We start from the raw sequence: 23,153 nt of genomic DNA on the forward strand, positions 1-23,153 counted from the left end.
TGTAATTTTTGCAATAAATTCAAATGAGGAATATGAACTGACAGTATTAATTGTTCTCACGGTATGGGAGGAAATAGTGCCGTGCCCTTGTCTGGTAAGACTGGAAGGCAAAGGGATTACATTCACTTTCCTCTTGGTTCGTCCAGAGGAAAGTAGTACATTGTTCCATGCAATGAATAAAGCATATCCCTTCAGCTGGGGTAACTGTCAAACGCCTGTTGTATTTTGCTCTCACTTGCTGTTACTGGCTAAGTTAGGGGACTGATGAGATGAACTGTACTTCACCTGGTTAGAACACTTCCATATTCACTGCTCATGCTGTTGGGAGGAATTTGATATTGGAAGACTCTGCAGTGCGGATTTACATATGGTTCCATAGGCCTGGGAGTAACTACCCATTGATGCTTTCGGATCACCAGCAGCTCCCATATTTGCAGTAATCTGGAACATCTTTTTACTGGACTTCAGAAGAGGATGAACATCTTTGCTGTGCAATTGAGTATTTCTTGGATTCTGTGTGAGAAAGAAAAGCCAAGATAGTTAGTAACCTGTAATCAACTTTCTAAAATACAAATAAGGAACACAGATTTTGCTTCAGCTGAGGAGTAGGACAGATCATGAATGTTATATGAATAATAAACAAAACAGACTGTTTTGTAAGATCAAGAATAGGATGGTGAGAACGATGTGAGGGAGAAGGGCTTAAGAACGGGTGTATCAAGAATGAGCTAGTGGCACTGGAGCAAGACACGACAAACTAATCCTGCACTGGAGCAAAAGCCCAAAGGCCTGTTTGGCTAGTATCTTGTTTTCAACAGTAGTGAATGCTTTAAATATATGCACAAAAGACAGATCATCATCATCATTCCCCAGTATATCCTCCTGGCTTCTACCAACCAAATGGCTTGGTGACTTTCTGAGTTGGAAGCTGCATATGGATACTGTGTTGATCAGCCCCTGTGAGGAAAAGTTAATAATACATTAATACATTACAATACATTTGAATCTGCAGTTCAAGAGGAGAGCTGTTTCACTGCAGCTTATGCTTTGTGAACCTCTACAGTTAACTGAAAGGCAAGAGTTTCCACTCACTATTGTGGCACTGGCTGCTGTCACCCCAGCCATTACAGGAGTCTTTCCTGGTCAAATGGCTGAGAACAAGTGTTTCATGAGCCTAACAGGATATTGAAAATGAATGCAGACTGAATGCAGAGCAAACTGGAATGTCAGAACTTTTCAGCTCCTGCCGAGGCTGAATGAGAGAGATGGAGAAGTCAACATTCACTTAACATAAGATCAGCCACAATGCTGATGACCTTCTACCACAATATCCTGTCTCTGACACTAGTCATTATTAGCCTCTTGGGGAAAAAATATAAAGCACAGGGCGTGTGTAGGGTGATCTTCTCCCTATTATGCTCTTCCAGTAACAAAGTTGGTCACAATTACCTAAAGATTCTTCAAAATGCATTGTTCATGTGTACATCTGCACATGCAGCAATCTCTACAATCTCATATTGTGGAATAAATGGTTCCACACTTGTGGAATAAATGGTTCCTCTCACTCTCAAAACATTTTGAATGGGATTCCAAAGCAGACGGGCTGAAAGATGGGTTGCAAGTGTGCATGTGGACATACTTGTAAGTTACTGGCAATCATGTCTTCTTTTAGCAGTTATTCATATGTATTTTCATATCAATCACAACAGTAAGAAGAGATCCAGTAGGAACAAGCTTGACTCTTCAGTGTCTGCAGCTTGTTTCTAGCTTGAAACGGTTCAGATAATTCAGAGCTGTGTTCAAAGAAATAATTTGCTTCAAGGTAAATGTGATATTGTATGCTGACACAAAGCAGGTGATCCCACCCAACTCATCTTTGATAGTGGTGTCTGTCAGAAGTCCCTTCACACAACTGTGCTCAGCATACATTTTGAATGGTTTGGAGCTCCAGCACATAGACTCTCAAGTATTCTTTTGTGGGGATGTGAGAAAGTCGCACGACAAACAAGTCAATCTTTAGTGTCACAAAAAAGGTAATCTGTGGTGCCTCCTTCCATATTCTTCCTCTGCCATAAGCTTCCTCTGATCACCTTGTGTTGGCTAGACTCTCCTTGGGCTAGTCAGCAGACAACTAGCTCAGGAAAAAGAAAAAGCAGGGGCAAGAAGGTCATTTAAGAACCCAATGAGGATAAGAACTTTTACAAGGAAGCGTGGCCAAGAACAGGGAAGAGAGGAACAGAGGACAGGACTGAAACCTTCACTGTTCAGCAACAGCAATCCATTAGGTTGATTCCAGAGGTAGTGCGAATTCTCCAGTTACGTTTGGAATATGCAACAGTCTCAATTTGGTTAAAAAAGAATGTGCTACCTACACACTTTGGACAGGACAAGCCATCATTGAAGATAATGTAAAAGCAACTGATCTGTGATTCTCAAAGTCAAAGGGAGTTTTTGGTGCTGCTGACAATCTGAACAATGTGATAATCTGAAATGGTGTTCAAATCCGCACTTGTCTGAAGTGATAAAATTGAAGGTAGAATGGAGTCCAAAATTAGCCTGTCCTCTAGAAAAAGGGCAGTGGAAAAAAGTCTTATACCTCAGCACATCTCAAAAGAGGTTGCATTAAAAACTCAAGATGGGAAAAAGAAGTAGAGGCAGAGAATCTGCAGATATTTTTGCTTTTCTTTTTGATTACAGTTAGCTGATATACATGATCCATTACAATTAATCTTTGTGAAAAAAATACTGCTAATGAGGCAGAGACCTAGATTTACAAAAGGGCTGTTTTACTTCATGTTCTCTGAAGTACCTAATTCTCGTACTTAAATTCAACAGTCATTCACAGAACTCCTGCATAAACCTATAGGCACGAAAATACTCTTGCTGCTCAAGTCAGAGATGATAGGGTTTTTTGAAATACTGGGGTTAGACCTAAGACTCTAGGAGAAAGTTAGTGTTTATAAACCCAGACTAGCTGAAGATCAGCATTACATATGCCAGAGATGTAAGGTTTAAGCCACATCTGCAGCCTTGGCATTTCCTGGTGATTACTATAAATGGTCTTCCTCTCAACACTCTGCCTCATGCACAGAACTTAACTCAGGGTCATAAACTTCATTAGTAGACAAAACACCTGAAATGTAGGTATTGCAACACTGAAGACTGCAATATGCAAGTTCCTATATGAATCCACCCCATATTAGAAGCAAGTTATGTCTAGTTATTTCCCCTACTAGCAGAAACTCTTCAGTTAGCACACTCTTCAGCTCTCTAGTAAAGGGAACACACTCTATACAAGCCCAACTACCTTATCAAACTAGGTTACTGGTACCATTTGACTGACACTACATACAAGCAACGAAACTGCAGTGTATATCTTTGTCATAAGTAACTTTAGCTGATAAAAATCTATTAATTTAGTCACGCACAAAGCAATATGTCTTGCCTCTCATTTAAGTATCTTTACAAAGTTGCAGATTAAGATATTTTCTGTCTATAGTAGGACTGCTACTCACATTATAAAGGTTCTGTACACTTGTAGGAGGTAGCTGAGCATTTGCATTTGCCCATGTGGTTTGTCTCCTCAGTTCCCTATTGTTGGAGATTCTGGCCTGTTGAGAAGGTGGTGCAGAACAATTCCTGATCACAGCACCAGAATTTGCATTACCTGCAGAAGGAAAAACATTAAAGTAGGAAAATCATGAGGGGACAGAACACACTGACTGAGGCAGGGACAGAACATAAAAACTGAGTCAGCCCCTGCCACCTCACTTCATCTCACAAACAGAACAAAAACATTCAGAATAAAATTAGAATGTAGTAGCAAAAAAAACAGTTCAAAAGGGCATGGGAAAAGATAACAGCAGTAGAGAAGCAAAGAGAAAACAGAAAGGAACATATTGTCAAGACTGAGGCAGGAAAGAGCCAAAGAGAATGTCATACACTCAAAACTCATTCAACAGTGTTTGTTCCTATGTCATTTTCCTCCCACACTTTCACCCTCTCATTTTGCCATGTAAATTCCCCTTATTTCTTTTTCTCCACTCAATCTCTTTTCTTCTTTCTTTCCCATAATAATGCCTCATGGTGGATTACATCCCACTGTAGGAGGGTAGTACCTACTTTGAACAGCAGTGTGTGTTATGGGATTGTATATCACATTGATCTTTGATCTCTGACATAAAGTTCTTGCTAAATCTTCACTCCAGCTGGATACTTCTGGCTGGACACTAGTTGTAGTTCCAGCATGCACATGCGAAGTTTTCAGAAGAGGCGGTGTTGGTTCCCTCTGGCCTTTCCTGGTAGGTAAAGTAACAGAACTGGAATTTGGAAGAAGTGGCCTGGATTCAGACTGGCTTAGCGGAATGTTTTCCCTCCACACTTGCTCCTTTGGATGGCTATTTAATTTCTTTTCAAGGATCATCTACAGAAAGGAGAAGTTGGTTAGACTTAACACAGCTACACAGCAGAGCAGAGGAACAAAACATAATAACAAAGGGAAAGACTTACAAATAACTGCAATTTATTTCACAGGATAGGTAACAAGTATAATTTTAAAATTAATTTAGGGTTGGAAAGAAAACAGAAATAATATTCTCAGTAGAAAGAAAGAATAGGCTGAACCATTAAGAAAAAGGATTGGGTGAACAGGCAATTTCAATATATCCTGAGGGAGAATACCACTAAATAAAATGGGCATTAGCCTTGGAAAAGACAGAATCTATATGCCCAAAAGGTTAACACTTGTTTCTTACCATCCCTTTCTAGAACTTTGCAAAGCTGATTTCTGGTCAAAGCAAACATTCATTCCTGTTAGTTCATAATTATTTCTCACCTACCTCTACACACTATTATCTAGCAACAGAAACCTTGCCAAGGTTTTGGGTCTTGGTGCGGACAATCTGCTCTCAACTTCCTGTAATCACAGTCATCCCAAATTTGACACCCTATCAGTAAGATTATTCAAAACTATTCACTCGTTTCTTAGCCTTGTACCTAGATTATCTGTGACCAATCTATTGACATTTAGGATATCTTTTCTACCTGTGCTCAGTATTCACTTTACTAATTCATCTGCTCATGACTCCTAACACTATCACAGTAGAGTTTATTAGTTTCCTTCTGTTAAAGACCTTAAAAGAAATTTTAAGTAGGTTCAACTTTTTAAATGCAATTTTATTGTTTCTTTCTTCAATTTTAATTGCTGTTAATAGAAGCAATATCACTTTTCCTCTCTCTCTGGAAAGGTGGACACCCTTATCAGTCTTTCTCAGTCTTGGATTTTCTGATCACTAAGCTTCCTTTTCAATCTTCTCTTCCCACTATCGTTCTTTCCAATGCCTGTTTTACTACATTTACATTCCAACTCCTGCTCTTCTCACCCTCTTCCAGATCCTTTGCCTCATAACATGGCATCTACATAATTTCTTTCACTGTAAAAAGGGGGGAAAAAACCAAACACAAAACTAAGCCAAAATCAATTTCTCCTCCTGAAGGCTTGATTTACTTCCACTTTTGCTGCTCCTCATATTTCATTGTTAGAGCATTCACTCTGGCTATCCTCCCTCTACTGCCTCAACACCACCATCCAGATCAGTTCAGTGTCTCTTACAATTAGTTCTGATTTGTGTTTATCTTTGTTCTTCTTTCACTGCTTTAGACATTACTCAAATGTTTATTTTCCTTTTGATCTTATTGCATATACCAGATGACATCAAAAGTACTATCTTTCCTTGTCCCTGTACAACTAAAGATTTTGCATCAGCTTTTTTTAATTTATTTGCTTGATTATTGCACCATTTCCTCATTTTTCAAGTACTACTATTTGCCCACATTAATGCATTCAAAATATGGCTCCTAAAACATCACTGTTCTTTATTATTAGCACATCAGCTACACTGATCCTTCACTTGCTCTTCCTCCTCTGTCAATTAATTATTCTGAAATCTAATAGTTCTGTGTATGTGGTGCAGCATGCAATGGCACTTGACTACTCTCCAGCAAAAAACCTCAGTCTGTTAGGTTATGTGGTAACAGCTTGTTTGCACACCCACAGTGGAGCTCAGAAAGACAATAGCAGGATGGGGAGACCAAATAATACTCTGCTGAGCTACTCCCTGGCCCATTCACAGAAGCCATCAGCCCATCAAAGGCCCATCTGCACAGGCTGAGAGGAGCACAAGGATGCATTATGGCAGGTGGGAACCCAAATCAAGGGCTTCTCAACACCTTGCCTGGGTCCCTGCCAGGGCTGTCCCAGCAAAGCCATCAGCCCCATTGTCCAGGCATGAAACTCATCACAATGAGTCATCAGGATTTCTCTGGATCACCTTTTGGACGAAGGGTGCCAGGGGATGGGGGGGTGAGAGGGTGGAGGTTGCTGCCTAGGGGTTGGACACATTATGGGATGCAGGGGAAAGCCATTTGGGATCACACAGGACTTATTATGGGATGTTTAGGTTAGGAACAAAAAGCAGGGAAAAGGAGGGGTTTAGGTGATTTGGGGAGGATCGAGTGTGGGAAATAGGGGTTAAGAGGTATAAAAACGGCCAGTCCTGTGTAAATAGCTGGCTGGCCAATAAGCTTGTCTGGCCATGCCCCGCACCTGATCAATGCAGTTTGCTCTGTCTTCTTATCAAATTCCTTTCTCTTTCCTGGAAGAGAGGCTGTCTATTCTGTCTGTGTGTGTGGGTATGCAGATGTGAGTGCCAGCAACTGGAGTCAACAGGTCAGAGGGCCCGTGTGTACCATGGTGCCAGCAACTTAAGAGAGTGCAGGTGTGTGAGTGAGCATGTGATCGCTAGCAAAGATCAAGTCAGACTAGTCAGTGAATAGATCAAGTGGCCTGGGAGCAAGGGGGTGAGTGAGTCTCTAAGGGCCAGCTCTGGGTGTGAGCCCACCTGTGTATCTCTAGGGGTGAGAACACTGGGGGTGGGGTGGGGCAGAGGTCGGCTAAGGGACCTGGAAAGTCCTGGCCACCTGTTTGTCTGCATGGTCTGTACCAGCAACTGGAGTAGGGCTGCAGCCTTGGGGGCTTGTATATCCACATGCCAGCAACCGAGGAGACTGGGATCCAGGGGCCGGCTACTGAGCAGACTGAGTGTCTGAGACCAGCTGCTGCAGGGATCCACCCTGTACGTATGTATATATATTCTCATGAGTGGACTTCTATCTTGCTCAGCCAGAGAAGGGAGGAGGATGAGGCTGTTGGTGCTCTCTATGTTTGTGCGAGTGCTCCGAGTGCCTGTTTGTGATCCATGTGGCCAGCATGTGTATATGTATATATGTAGCGTGTATGTGTTTTCTGTGTGCGTGCGCCTACTGAGAATACATCTTCAGCCTTGCTACTGGCTGGACCTGGGGACATGGAGTGGCAGCAGCCTCGCATCTCTTAGACTGTGTTAGAGGAAAATATATTATGCTGGACCCAATAGTCTTTCTCAGACATCATGCTTTACAGACTTTTCTTTTCCCAGTGGGAATCTAGATTTAAAGACTTCTCAAAAATTATGACAGTATGGAACTGACTGATAGGAAACACCAAGATGTAACTGTAAGCATGTATGGAAAGCCTAGGGGAACGCAAATTGAAGAAAATGACAGAATTCATTAAGTGTGTGCAAGAATGGCAGGTTACCTGGAGGATTAGGATTTTGGAAAATAGGATAAGAGAAAGTACCTCATATAATTTATTTCGATATTCTGCCACAGACAGCTGGATATCATCACCTAAAGGAAGAATCACATCATAATCCAGAGAGGGCTCCCTGGCAGGACAGTGAAACCTAAGAAGATGATAACACATAATGTAATCCACTAAGACTAAAAACAGCACCACAGATTAATATAATGTTAAAAAGGATTGTTAAATCATCTAGTATGACCTCTACTGTAAATAAGGTTAGAGAAAATTAAGAATTAGCTTTGTCTTTTTTTTTTTTTCTGTCATGCATATAAAGAAAACTTGTGCCAAGAGCAGGTCTATAACGTCTCAAAAGACATCAGGGGAAACTGTACATTGGTATTACTCTCACCTTTTCACGTAAGGATGCTGCAGAGCCTCCTCTGCTGTGAGTCGTTTATCAGGGTTAAATACTAAAAGTTTCTTCAGAAGATCCAATGCAGGCAATGGAGTAGAGGATGGTAAAATCTCCTCAAATGTTACTCGTTGCCTAGAAGTCAGAAAACAACAATATAAGCTCCCAGTGTCTAATTCACAGTGAAGGCATGAATTACAGTTCTGGGAATCACATCAAGGTGACACCTGACTCCAGAGTTCACTCACAAACAGTGTGTCATAATCCTGGAACACTCTATAAAGTATAGGTCTGTGAGTACAGTAGTCTTTTACCCCTTTGATTAGGTTTGAATGCCTCCCTCCTAGCGCTAGGAACCTACATGAAGTGATGAACTTGCAAGTCTAGTCTTTCTCTTGTTTCAGTGGAAAGAGTGAGAGATATCAGACAGTATCAGACATAAGGGAATAACAAGTCCTCTGGAGTCCTTCTTTTGTTCTTTTGACAATGCAGGAAGCCCAAACTCCTAACTTAGATGTTTCAGTTGAACTGTTAAGATCCCATGAATCCAGCCCTTAGATCACAGAAATATATTTCTGTATAATTTGCAATGAGAAGATGAAGTTTAAAAATCTGGTTTTGCATTTTGAAATCCTAAAGATAATTATTAACATAATGAACATGAGAATATCTAATACACTTGAAAAATCAGTTTTAAAACACGATTCTTACTTATATTTTAAATAATTTTGTTACTCCATGACATTCTTTTAGTTTAGAAAAATGATCCATCACTGAACATAGCATTTGGACTGAATGGCTCAGAAAAAATCTTTTCAGTTTTGAAGACTAAGATTTCACTTGCTCTTTTACCTAGCTGGAGCTATCTAGCAGAACTTAGCCACTCAACTTTCACATTTTTTGGGGGGGGAGGGGGGGGGGGAAGAAGGTAACATCCAAAGAGTAGGGCTGTCAAATAAAAGGGCATTTCAGCCAGGAATGAATCAAGAGTTCCACTTGCTGTCTTTCACTACTCAGAGAAGGGTTATAGAAGTGAGAGAGCTCTTCTCAGAGGTGCTGTGGTGGATTGACCCCAGCTGGCAGCTAAGCCCCCACCCACTCGCTTGCTCACTCCACCACCACCACCACCCCCCCCGCTGCTGCTCTTTCACATGCAGCAATCCTACAACAGAAGAATTCACTAAAAGGCTGGGCAAGCTAGACAGCTGTTTAATACTCTGCATCCATGGCAGCTACACCAAAAGCCCACTGGTACCCTTTTGGGTTCCTGAAGTAGTCTCTCCTGATGTAGTCCACTCCAAGGATGCACAGAGCCTCCAAGTCAGTCACAAATGCTTTTGCCACTTACTGCTTGTTAGAGTCACTTCAGCCTCCAACACAGATAACTGTTGGGATTATCCTTTCGCTCCAGAAATCCAGGTGGGTTCCGTCTCCTTGTATCCTTACAGCATTAAGGTCACTGTGCACTGGTGTCCAGCAGAGCTTTATACTCCTGTGGGTCCAATGTGCCAGACTATTGAATCCATACAGTCCAATAAACCCGGTAATGCCTTCCCTCTGCCTGGCTGGAGGCATGGCCCCTCTATTCCTGGTCAGAGCATTCATTACCTGATTCCTGTAATTGCAAACCAGGATCATAGGATCAGTCCTTCCACTCTGTCTGGGGAATTGCTTAACAGCAACTGGAGCAGTCATCTTCCTGAATGGACCCTTTTTGGCTGCTGTTTTTCCTTGCAATTCGCATACACAAGTTTCTAGGCTTGAGACAGATGACCGTCCCACTTCCTCATGTCCTCCCCATGGTCATGCAGATAGAACCACAGGGTGGCATGCATGGTTCCCTTTCCTTTGAGAAGAGAAAAGCTGACTCCCTGAGACACTCTTCATAGGTAAGATGCCAACCTGTATGGGGGAGGAAAACATACTCTCTTTGAATTTGCTGGAACTTTTGTGACAGTTTTTCTACAGCTGAGACACAGGACCATAGGGTTGGGGAGGTAGAGTGAGTCTCTTTGTATTGCTAGAGCTGGCCAGCCAGTCTGTCCACAGTTGGTGCCTCAATGTCTGTACAATTATTGTCAGGGTGCTGACATACAGTGTTGGTGTGCTCCGTACAAACTTTTGACTAGGTGCACTGGACTTCACCCAGATCTATGGAACCCTGGTTATTGCCCACGTTGCTGTAGATCACCTCCACCACCAATTCCCTAATGCTAGATATCTCCCTCAATGGTCGTCCACTTGCCTCAGTAGTTTACAAGATCTTCCCTGAGGTGATACCTTGCCTTCACGCTTGACAGAAGTCACCTCCAGAAGCTGCAGATTGTTGCCCCTCTTCCGATCCCTTTATCAGTTCCCCAGTCCTTAGCAAGAGATCCCAGTTGCTGTGCTTTCTTACACTCTAATTCCTGACTCAGCACTGGCCCCAGTATCCTAGTATCAGAGCACCCAGGTGGTAATTTGCTGACCTAGATGACAGCTGTAATCTTTCCACATATCTTACAGCTCATTCAGGAATAAGGACCGGGTGGTTTCTGCACTCATTCATGATTTCTGTCTCTTCCCTCTCTTGTTCTTGTGGCTGCTCTGCTGCAGAACAGGCTGCCTCTTCTGATTCTTCCTCCTGCTTCCTCTTAGAAGCTTCTTCCTTACTAACCAAGTTGACTTCCTCTTCCATTGTTTAGAAGCAACTGTTATTGCCGAGGGTTGGGTCTCTTTCTCAGCCAGAGTGTCCATTTGTATGTCCTCAGATCCAGAGACCCTTTCACCTCACTGAGATAGGTGTAGGCCAGGCCTCAGCACAGCGTGAGAAGTTGTGTCTCTTTGGCATAGACAAGGCATCCTTTCTTCAGGTGTTTTGTCACTTCAACAGGATACCATGCTTGTTCGGGTGTGCAGTCCCACACCACTGGACATGAAAATTGCTCTAGGTACCTGCCCAAATTCTCCTATGCAACTTGTGACCCATGACCCGACTACCCCAGGGCACATCCCTGTGTGGCATTCACAAATAGTCAGTTACCCTTAGGAAAAGCCAGAATCAGATTCTTGACATATACCAATATGAACATTCTAGTTACCCAAGGATGTTCAAGAAACTGATGAGCTGTTGTAACAAGGCAGAAAAGAAATCTACCCCAGGAGAGAGGAAGGGGGAGGTGCCATTCTTCATTTCCTCTACAAATCGGCTCTTGGTTGAGAAGAGGAGAAGTTGCTAATTGTCTCCACAAGACGGTTCCCAAGGTACTAGGACAGAACCAATGTAGGGCCTAAATCATAGAATCATAGAATAGTTTGGGTCGGAAGGGACCTCTAAAGGTCATCTAGTCCAACCCCCCTGCCGTGGGCAGGGACATCTTCAACTAGATCAGGTTGCTCAGAGCCCCGTCCAACCTGACCTGGAATGTTTCCAGGGATGGGGCATCCACCACCTCTCTGGGCAACCTGGTCCAGTGTTTCACCACCCTCAGCGTAAAAACTGTCTTCCTTATATCTAGTCTAAATCCAGCCCCCTTTAGTTTAAAGCCATTCCCTCTTGTCCTGTCGCAACAGGCCCTGCTAAAAAGTCTGTCCCCATCTTTTTTATAAGCCCCCTTTAAGTACTGATAGGCTGCAATAAGGTCTCCCCGAAGCCTTCTCTTCTCTAGGCTCGAACAACCCCAACTCTCTCAGCCTTTCTTCATAGGAGGGGTGTTCCATCCCCCTGATCATTTTTGTGGCCCTCCTCTGGACCCGCTCCAACAGGTCCGTGTCTTCCTTATGCTGAGGACTCCAGAGCTGGACACAGTACTCCAGGTGGGGTCTCACCAGAGGAGAGTAGAGGGGCAGAATCACCTCCCTCGACCTGCTGGCCACGCTTCTTTGGATGCAGCCCAGGATACGCTTGGCCTTCTGGGCTGCGAGTGCACATTGCTGGCTCATGTCCAGCTTTTCATCCACCAGTACCCCCAAGTCCTCCTCGGCAGGGCTGCTCTCAATCCCTTCATCCCCCAGCCTGTATTGATACCGGGGGTTGCCCCGACACAGGTGCAGGACCTTGCACTTGGCCTTGGTAAACCTCATGAGGTTCACACGGGCCCACTTCTGGAGCTTGTCCAGGTCCCTCTGGATGGCATCCCGTCCCTCTGGCGTGTCAACCACACCGCTCAGCTTGGTGTCATCTGCAAACTTGCTGAGGGTGCACTCGATCCCACTGTCTATGGCATTGATGAAGATATTAAACAGTACCGGTCCCAATACAGACCCCTGCGGGACGCCACTCGTCACCAACCTCCATCTGGACATTGAGCCGTTGACCGCTACCCTCTGGATGCGACCATCTAACCAATTCCTCACCCACCGGACAGTCCACCCATCAAGTCCATACCTCTCCAGTTTAGAGAGAAGGATGTTGTGGGGGGCCGCGTCAAAGGCCTTACAGAGGTCCAGATAGATGACATCTGTAGCCCTTCCCGTGTCCACTGATGTAGTCACTCCATCATAGGCGGCCACTAGGTTAGTCAGGCAGGACTTGCCCTTGCTGAAGCCATGCTGGCTGTCTCGAATCACCTCCCTGTCCTCCACGTGCCTTAGCATAGCTTCCAGGAGGATCTGTTCCATGATCTTCCCAGGCACTCAGGTGAGACTGACTGGCCTGTAGTTCCCCGGGTCTTCCTTTTTTCCCTTTTTAAAAATGGGGGTTATGTTGCCCCTTTTCCAGTCAGTGGGAACTTCACCGGACTGCCACGACTTCTCAAATATGATGGATAGTGACTTAGCAACCTCATCCGCCAGTTCCTTCAGGACCCGCGGATGGATAAATACCAGATTAGGTTCAAGGCCAGTGCTTTTATCATGTCTCCCAGGCAAAACACAAAGAAGTGCTAAGCAGCACAGGAAACTGCAAAAGCTGAAAGCAGCCATTAACAAACCCTCAAATTTGATGTACAGTAAGAGAGGGAGCATGCCATGGAGCAGGTAAAGGAAGAAATAAACCAGTGTCGAGAACAAATACATCAATGTTATGACTAGCCACAGCTAAACACTGATGTGTTTATTATAGTAACTACTATAAATTCCTGCCTAGTACACTCCAGTCAAATCTATTGTGATGTCAAACCCCTCTGGCCCCATGTTGGGCGCCAAAAAACCCCCACTCTGATGGGTTGACCCCAGCTGACAGCTAAGACCCCATCCAGTCACTCGCTCTCTCCCCCTCAATGGGATGAGGGAGAGAATCAGAAGGGCAAAAGCAAGAAAACCTCATGGGTGAAGATAAAGGCAGTTCAATAATTGGAAGGGGGAAAAAAGGGAAAAATGGAAAAAAAACCCCAAAAAAACAAGTTGTGCAAAAGCAATCACTTACCACCAGCAGACTGATACTCAGCCAGTGTCCGAGCAACAGCTACTTTGGAGAAATTCCTCCCCACCCATTTTATTGCTGAGCACGCTGCTATATTTTATGGAATATCTCTTTGGTTAGAATCATAGAATCATAGAATCATTGAGGTTGGAAAAGACCTCTAAGATCATCGAGTCCAACCGTCGACCCAACACCACCATGTCCACTAAACCATGCCCCTAAGTGCCTCATCTACTCGTCTTTTAAATACCTCCAGGGATGGGGACTCCACCACCTCCCTGGGCAGCCTGTTCCAATGTTTCACCACTCTTTCAGTAAAGAAATTTTTCCTCATATCCAATCTAAACCTCCCCTGGCGCAACTTGAGGCCATTTCCTCTCGTCCTATCGCTAGTTACTTGGGAGAAGAGACCGACACCCACCTCGCTACAACCTCCTTTCAGGTAGTTGTAGAGAGCGATGAGGTCTCCCCTCAGCCTCCTTTTCTGCAGGCTAAACAACCCCAGTTCCCTCAGCCGCTCCTCATAAGACTTGTGCTCTAGACCCCTCACCAGCCTCGTTGCCCTTCTCTGGACACGCTCCAGCACCTCGATGTCCTTCTTGTAGTGAGGGTCAGCTGTCCCAGCTGTGTCCCCTCCCAGCCTCTTGCCAACCCTTAGCCTACTCGCTGTCGGGGCAGAGTGAGAAACAGAGACGGCTTTGATGGCTGCTGTGCAAGCATTGTTAAGCAACAGCTGAAACACTGCTGTGTTATCAACACTGTTTTGGTCACAAATATAAAACACAGCAGCATACCAGCTGCTATGAAGGAAATTAACTCAATTCCAACCAAACACAGTACAGGTGCACAGCAGAAGGATGAGAAGCAACATTCACAAGTTGCATCAAGGGAAATTCCTATGGGATACTGTGGCCATCCACTTCCCCCTGACAAGGTCAAACACACATGCTGTGCTGACAGCAGAATCAGCAGGGACAAAAGGGTCTCAGTTCCTCAACTACCTGGCATAGATTGATACAGGAATCCTGGCATTTCTGAATGAAAGGAAATAATGCTCCAGGATGCCAACTGAAGAGGTCAGCAAAAGTCAGCATGAAAACGCATATGCTGTTCATGTGAACATGAACATGGCTTATGGTTTGAGCCACCCTAACCTAAACCTATAAAAACATATCAGTAAGCATTCAGAGAACTCATACCACACATAGCTGGGCTATGCGTATTGCAGACTCCCCGATGAGAAGGGATGCCCACTAGTATCATGACAGATATGAGTAGAGAATACGTAGAGACTGGCGAGTAATTTGCTATGGCCGTAAGATAGCATAAAGTTTACTAATGTTTACTAATTAGACACGTAATAAATGCAGAATTATGTGGTAGTCTGTGTACATAACTGGAGGATCCAAATGAACCATGACAGATATAAGGAAAAAAAAAAAAAATTTAAAAAAAAAAAATAATCACAGTGAGAGTCGTTAAGCAGCTGGAATGAAGCTGTCAGCCTGAATAGATTCAGGCTTTCCATGTGTAAACCAATGACATCAGATACCCAAATGACTCAGGATAGGAAAATATTCTAATTTTGAGAAAGTACACATGACAATAGCTTGGAATATAGGGCCAACCTCATTTTGTTTTGTTATTCCTAGATTATGTCATTGGTCTTCTCATCTTTTTTTTTTTTTTTTTTTTTTTTTTAAACTTTACGTCCCTTCCCTGGAGGTAGGTGAATCTGCAGAGAGCAGAAATCATTTCCACTGGTGAACATTGGGAGGTGAACTTCAGGGGAACTTTTTGTCAACATCATACAGTAGATTGTGTCTCAGAAGTCAACATTGAAAATACAAGGCTTACCGGGAACTCATGCGGTTAATAACTGAGGACCTGTAATCTGATTGCATACCCAAAATATCTGCAATAATGAAAAGATATTGTTAATGCCAAGATTAGGATTACCAGAGCTATGCAGTTTATGAAGGAAAGCAAATATTTGATATTAACATAGGAAATTATCCTAATAAAACTCAATGGGAGATCTTATGGAAGTGGGATGGAATATTTACTTACAAATTTTCTAAGCTGATTTTCTCAATTCCTGTAAATTCTATCATAGATTTCATAAACTTGCACTCTTATACCCACATATGCAGAAGCACCAAGATATCTGAGGCCAAATGATCTGGCCAGGATCACTTGCATGGGACACAGAGAACAAGGGATACCAGCTATTGATTTCCTCATCACATCCACTGGGGTTCTTTCTGATTGGTGACGATGAACTGTTTTCTGAACATATCTGTCATACTCTCAAAGAGTCAACAGTTGCTATGGAATGTTTTTTTGCTTCAGAATCTTGCTGCTTTGGTCCCCATAAATCCTAGGCAAAGTTGCTGCTCATAGGTTGGTTTTCCTTGTTAGCAATAATGTTTTGAACAAGTGTCTGTTTTCACTTGTTTGGCTAAAAGAAAAAGAAATTGTGCCTGTGACATGCTGCAACCGTGCAGCCATTGTCCTGTGGTAAGGATACAGGACCTTCTGCTAATGAGTCATTTGTCCTGTGGTCTTGTCTTAGAGTGCAGACCTTCTGGTTATGACATTATCAACACATTTCTCAATTGTATTGCTGAGAATGGAATAGCATTTTTGTGATTAGTGCTGGCTATTCTTCTAACTCCTGTTTTGGTGTTTTCACACACACATTTCCATTCATATTTCATTCACAGCAACCAAATCTCTAATAAAAACTATAAATAACTAAGCTGGAATGGAATTCTCCAAAACTGTGATGTCCTTAAACTGAAGGTAGTTATTTTTCTAAAAACTATTTGCTAGCTCAGTTAGAACATATCAACATGTAAAAGTTTATAAAGTGTATGGGCTGTTAGACTGGAACTCATAGAAGATAATAATAATCATCATCATCATCCCCCCTTTTGGATTTAACATATATTTACTCCAGCTTTCACTTCTGTGTTTAGATTTCCGGACTACAAAGTCCAATTTACCTTTACTATGCAAGTCCCACTGAAGTATGATACTCTGTTTTAAACTGTTATCCTCTTATAAATCTCAAAAATGTTTTGAAGGCCTGGTTCTTGTTTCTCATCTAATCAAGTACGGCTTATTTTCCTCTAACGCTAACATTTCACAATTAAGTCTTTAATTTCCTTGGAAAGATGTTAGAATGACTCACAAGAGAGACCTTCTTCCCTGATCCAGCTGGGCTGCTTTCTTTCACTCTTTTAATCTCTTCTCTAAATACCTTTCCCCATAGAAGAGTCCTACCTTCCGGGGATGGGGCAGGAATGACCCTCAAGATCTGCTCTATTTGATTCACTGTTGATGTTCCAGGAAAAAGAGGTTTCCCAAGTAGCAGCTCTCCCAGAATACAGCCAATGCTCCACATGTCTACACCTTTAGTGTAACTACAAATAAGAATAGAACAGAGTTAGGACTAAATCAAGCAAATGTTTTTCTGTACCTGGTATTCACATCATCTACATTAGCTTATTTTTCTAGGAAAAAAAAGCTTGATGACTCCTTGAATACGAACGCTCACAGGTTTTAACTATAAAGTGAACGAGATTCAGGAATCATGAAACTGGCAAGCATAAAGCAGAAAGGAGATTTATCCTACTAAAAGTCTATTCTAGGAAACCATAAAAGGAAATATATTAAAGGTAAATGCCAGGACAAGGTAATACATACTTTTCATATGACCAACAGTGAAGATACAAATTGCTGTTTGGAAACAACTGACTTTTCAGGGCATCTAGAAAGTAGTTCCAATTACTTAAGCAAAGTAAATGCCAAACAATGGGTAAATGACAGTTTGCAAAACATACACATTTCAAATTTGTGATACTAACCCAGCCTATATTTATTTTCTTTTCTGATTGTTGTGGTTTAACCTGGCAGGCAGCTAAACACCACACAGCTGTTTGCTCCTTCCCCCACCCCAGTGAGATGGGGGAGAGAGTCGGGGGGGGGGGGGGGGGGGGGGAAGTAAAATTCGTGGGTTGAGATAAAGACAGTTTAATAAGACAGAAAAGGAAGGGAAAATAATAATTATAATGATAAAAGAATATACAAAATAAGTGATGCACAATGCAATTGCTCACCACCTGCCAACCAATGCCCAGCCAGTTCCCGAGCAGCGGTCACCCCTCCCCCCACTGACTGTCCCCAGTTTATATATTGAGCATGACATCATATGGTATGGAATATCCCTTTAGCCAGTTTGGGTCAGCTGTCCTGGCTGTGCCCCCTACCAGCTTCTCGCTGGCAGGGCATGAGAAGCTGAAAAGTCCTTGACTAGTGTAAGCACTGCTTAGCAACAACTAAAACATCAGTGTGTTATCGACATTATTCTCATACTGAATCCAAAACACAGCACTATACCAGCCACTAGGAAGAAAATTAACTCTATCCCAGCTGAAACCAGGACACTGATCAATAAGATTTTGTATATTTAAGTCAAAAAAAGGACTAGGCCTGACTAACAGGCAGCTCATTTAACTTTTGATTGCAGAATATTTTCTGAAGGTCTATCAAAAAATTCTTGTTAAATTTGGAAAAGAGGACTAAGGTACTCAACCAAATTTTGTAAAGATGCAGATTTAAGGGGAGAAAGCATAAGTCTAGCGGGAGAAAGGATGACAAACAGATGAGCTGATAATGTATGTAAATGGACAATCTAAGAAGCCAGGAAGGAAATGTACATGTAATGAGAGATTTTTATGTTGCAGAACTGAAGTTTAAATGCATATTGAGAAAATGGACTGCTGACATGACATTACATCTGGTGACATCTAAAATGAAAAGATTTAAGACTTTTAGACAATAAATTTTCCCAGTGGTGAAGAAATTATAGAATCCCATCCCTTTGCTCATATTAAGCAGTTACCTCCGAGAGGAAAGTAAGATCTCGGGGGCTCGGTACCAGCGTGTTGCCACGTATTCCGTTAGAGCAGGGTTGCCTTGGTCCTCAGTCATCTGACATAAAGAACGGGCCAGCCCAAAATCACAAAGTTTAACAAAGCAGTCTGCATCCAGCAAGATATTTGAAGGCTAAATTAAACAAAGGAAAATTAATAAGCTTTTTACTCTTTGAATGGCAGAAGATTATTATCAAGGTTCTTCTCCTAGTCTCATTCTTTTCATACTTTTCCGTTTAGTGTTTAACAGAAAACTTGAGCGAAGGATAAAGACTATGACTGAAATATACCTTCTGATCTCTGTGAATAACATTTCCTGAGTGGATGAATTTAGTTGCCTTCAGGAGTTGGTAGAGAATGTAACACTTGTGGATATCTTTCAGCAAATTCCCCTTCTTAATCACAGCATGTAAATCTGTCTCTGTAATATATCACATCAGTAATATATTTACATCAGTAAAGGATTATCAAGTTGTGAATATAAGTTCCTCAAAGCAAGGCCAGAATAGACCATTGTTCAAACTGTAATCTTTCAAGTGCATCCTCAACAGAAGTTAATACTGTAATTACTAATAGTACTGCCATCTCTCTGTATTATCAGTTTGACTTGCAGCTCATGCTACGGTAACTGTTCTATTATTGCATACTTTGTTATAATAAAATTGCACATAGTCTCTTCCATATGCAACTCTTCTGTCTCTACAAGCCTTCCAATTGGTTGCTCACTGCTGTCTTTCCTTCATCTCCACCAGCCAGTTCTCATATAATTATTACTCCCTTTAAAATTTCACTGCTATTCCCATCTAATCACAACTGAGATATATATATATATAAAAACCCCTGTACTGCTCCTACTTATATGTCTGCTTACATGAATATTCACGTAAATCATCAACACACTACTATCAAAGTAGGGAACAAAGATAAGTCATAAGAGAGGCTGTATTTAAATGGCTGATGCAATGCTAAGTCTCACCCATGGACTCAAAGATGAGGTAGATGTCCTTGTCGTTCTGAGCTCGGATAACATCAAGCAGCTTGATGATATTTGGATGTTCTCCAAATTCCTCCAGAGGGAAAAGACCCAACAGTCAAAATCAAGTGTCTTGCTTGTAAGTCATAAAAACAGACAATAGCCTATTTAATTTTGTATTATTGTCTAAACAAACATTAACATGCTATTTCCTTCATTATGCTTCTACTGAAATAAATAAAAGGATTTAAGCTTGCTCCACAGTATGAAACCAGCCAGTTAATCTAAAAAAAAAGGAAAATCTCTATTGTCTGAGACATTAGTTCTAAAAATCCCTCTATACCATTTGTGAATAAAATCCAGTCAACTTTATGCACCGCGTATTTCCTACTGAAGGCAAAGAATTATTGTGGCAGTGAAAATAGAACAAAGTTGCCATCAATATTCATAATTAAAAAACCCAACCAACCAGAAAGTGTCTATTTGAGGGTATGCTGAAACACTCTGCAGGCTGCATTGATTGAACTGACTGTAATGGGAGATCAGACAGTCAGCATACAAAGAGATACCTAAATACAGGTATCTTAAACTGGAAGTGAATTCTATCCTCACATTTGCAGACTGACAATACTGTCAAGATCATTTACTCAATCCTCAGTCTTAACAACTTTTATTTCCTATAGCTAACACTTCTGCGCAGCTAGAGAACACTTCACAATATGCCAACATTTTCATGAACTACCGAGTATAAAATTGTAAATAGCTGCATCATAAAACCTACGCTTGTATCTAAAATACATAACTGAATTTTTTGTTATTTGAACCAGTAATATAGACTCTTTATCTATTTCCATAACAAATTCAGTTATAAACAGTATCAAAAATCATAGTATTAAGCTATCTCCAGCACAGTCTTACAACAGCATCATCTTCCTAGACTCTGAGGCAAAGACAAAAATTGGTTATAATGTACAACATCTAGAAAAATCCACAAACCAACACACTCACCTGCAGCAACCCATGAAAATACACTTACAAAGCAGCAATATACAGCCAGGCCATCAATTACCTTTGCATTTATTCTGAGGACAATATTCAGAATACCCATCCAAATAATCTAAAAAAAGTTTTTACCCAAAAGGAATATTTTCTAGAGATGCAGATCAGTCTTGACAGTGTTACTTGAGTACCGTTTAAGAACTTACTTCACACTGAAGGAAAACCCCATTGTCTCACACTGTATTGCCCTGGAACTGATAATGGAAAGTTATGAAAAAGTTTCAATCTATACTAAAAAAAATCCTACCTTGAAAAAAAATCTTGTCAGAGCCAGTCCTACTTATCTTTGCTTAAAGAACAATGCTCTCACTGAAATAATTACCAAAAATGACATTCTAAAATGTGGCCCAAAATGCACCAAATAGATCTACAACGATACTGAACAATAAACAGAAAACCTGCAAGCAGCATAATGACCAGCATACTACGTATCACCCAGAAGAGAATCATCAAAATGCCCAGATTCTACATCAACACTTCTCAATTACAATAAACTTCATCCAGTCCATCAAATGCCCTTATGATAAACACACAGATTAAACTAAGCAATCATGCACAGGAAGGAATTTGCACAGACAAGCAAATTAAGACAAACATCCAGTTACCAATGAAAGAATATTTCTTATGTCTTTCCCTTTCTGATCTCTCAGTCCTGAACCTCAAGAAAGAGCTATAAAATACCTTCAAAAATAGGAGGGGGAGTCTATTGAGCACCAAAAGTCATGAAAGTAAGGGCTTAATGGCACATTAACCTCCCTCCCCCAGAATGACCCGTTCTTTCCTTCAGAAGAAATATCCTTCTTTTTCTTCTCCCAACTCCTCCACCCATCTACTCCAGAAGTGCTATACTTTCAGAGATGATCTAACTTACAGGTAATTAACTTCTAAGGAATTTTTCTCATATGTTTTTAGCTCTTTTAGTTTGTGGCTTCTATTTCAGGCTTAAAGAATGATTAAAAAGGAAAAAAACCTCATCTCTCTCCTACTTAAACTTGACAGTCTTAGGAAATACCTCTTCATATGAGCCCTGCCTTGCTTGTGTCCTCAGAAAATCATAGTTACAACAACATTATCACTATTCAAAAACATTGATGTTTCTACATGCTAAGTCTGTGGAGGAATGGACAGATAATTTTAATGCCACTGCCACTGATAAAGTAATTAGGCATAGTGTGTGGTCAATTATATCAAAACAAGAGCAGCCTTAAGTAATTCCATACAGAACTTCCTTTTTAGTTTTGCTTTGATTATTTCAAGTGGCCAAGTTGCTTCCCACATGATGGAGGAAAAAAATTCTGGCATGTAAATCTCTTCCACACCCCAGCCCCACCTCTGAATCATGGCATTTAGAATTCAAGAAAAACACTTTCTGTCCACAAAGAAGAAAGAAGTGACAGAAAGTGCAAGTCAATATGGTGATTCTAGAGTAGACATACTGCTAAAAATGGTGAAAGAACAGGGCATGTCTCAAAGAAAAAATAAGACCAACTCTCCATTTCATTCAGGTGTGTTTACCCAGTCATGGAAAGACTGTTTGCCAAGATGGTGCAGAAAAGAAATTAGAGTTGTCAACACTGATCATTGCATTTTGAAAATGGGAAGAAAATATGTGAACAACATCAGGGATAATTAAAAATCAGAGAGGAGGGGGAAAAATGGACGTTACCTGCAGGAACATAATCTCTCGAAATGTTCTCTAGAAATAAACAAAAAAAGTTTATTATCACCTCAACAGAATGACAGAACAGAGTATGGACTTCCAATGAGAGGGTTAAATCCACTCTAATCTCTAAAGCAGAGGAAACACTTATACGGTAGACAGGCTAGGAAAAACGCAGTCGCTCACTAGAGAGTCACAAGTGTGCTCTCTGTGCTTAGACACTATAGCATAACAACATAAGGGAGAATCAAATTGTGCATGCCTATGAAGATAGCTTTTCCTCAGGGACATCAAACAGTATTTTGTAGATGCCATGATATACAAAGCTTGATATTTATCACTCCTTTTTATCCTAATATAGCTGTAGACTGTATTATTATGTACATAATTGTCAATAACTAACATCTTTCAGAGACATAAATCCTGAAAATATCTATGAACTCCCACCACATCTTTCAGGACATGTTAGAACAATGATTTCTCACCTGAGCATCTGTTCTGTTCCTGAAAGCATCAAAAATCTTTTTAACAGCAACTATTTCTCCTGTCCTGCGATCGATTGCTTTCCATACAATGCCATAAGCCTAGGGAGAAAAAAGGACAGATGAGCAGTGTACTATGACATCTTAAGCACAGTTCAGACCTTCAGTGTGGAAGTAGAACGTACTCCACAGAGGGACTGAAAGAAGAGGTAATCACCAGTGTTCTGGTTTCGGCAGGGATAGAGTTAATTTCCCTCCTAGTAGCTGGTACAGTGCTGTGTTTTGGATTTAGGAGGAGAACAAAGTTGATAACGCACCGATGTTTTAGTTGTTGCTAGCTAATGCTTACACTAGCCAAGGACTTTTTAGTTTTCCATGCTCTACCGACTGAGAAGGCTGGAGGTGCACAAGAAGCTCAGAGGGGGGCACAGCCAAACTGGCCAAAGGGACATTCCATACCATGTGACGTCATGCTCAGTACATAAACTGGGGGAAAGCTGGCCGGGGGGGGCCGCTGCTCGGGGACTGGCTGGGCATTGGTCAGCGGGTGGTGAGCAATTGCACTGTGCATCACTTGCTTTGTGTATTATTATTATTATCATATTATTATTATTATCATTTTATTTCAATTATTAAACTGTTTTTATCTCAACCCATGAGTT

General features: G+C 41.6%; 1 protein-coding gene across 2 annotated transcripts in view; it reads right to left on the reverse strand.

Moving 5' to 3' along the window:
- Positions 1-23,153, reverse strand: part of MAPK15 (mitogen-activated protein kinase 15) — a 36,809-nt gene that overhangs the window by 10,655 nt on the left and 3,001 nt on the right. For both annotated transcript variants that reach the window (XM_076363685.1, XM_076363684.1), the window contains exons 2-13: positions 22,495-22,593; positions 22,016-22,045; positions 19,294-19,384; positions 18,608-18,738; positions 18,287-18,450; positions 16,666-16,805; positions 15,235-15,292; positions 8,034-8,171; positions 7,679-7,784; positions 4,123-4,423; positions 3,516-3,667; positions 286-513 (exon numbers count right to left, since the gene is read on the reverse strand). In XM_076363685.1, coding sequence (XP_076219800.1) covers positions 307-513; positions 3,516-3,667; positions 4,123-4,423; positions 7,679-7,784; positions 8,034-8,171; positions 15,235-15,292; positions 16,666-16,805; positions 18,287-18,450; positions 18,608-18,738; positions 19,294-19,384; positions 22,016-22,045; positions 22,495-22,593 — 1,617 coding nt within the window. In that variant the 3' untranslated portion in view covers positions 286-306. The remainder of the gene's footprint in view (positions 1-285; positions 514-3,515; positions 3,668-4,122; positions 4,424-7,678; positions 7,785-8,033; positions 8,172-15,234; positions 15,293-16,665; positions 16,806-18,286; positions 18,451-18,607; positions 18,739-19,293; positions 19,385-22,015; positions 22,046-22,494; positions 22,594-23,153) is intronic.

This window comes from Aptenodytes patagonicus, unplaced genomic scaffold (genome assembly GCF_965638725.1).
Source record: "Aptenodytes patagonicus unplaced genomic scaffold, bAptPat1.pri.cur scaffold_77, whole genome shotgun sequence".
NCBI classification, from domain to species: Eukaryota; Metazoa; Chordata; class Aves; order Sphenisciformes; family Spheniscidae; genus Aptenodytes; species Aptenodytes patagonicus.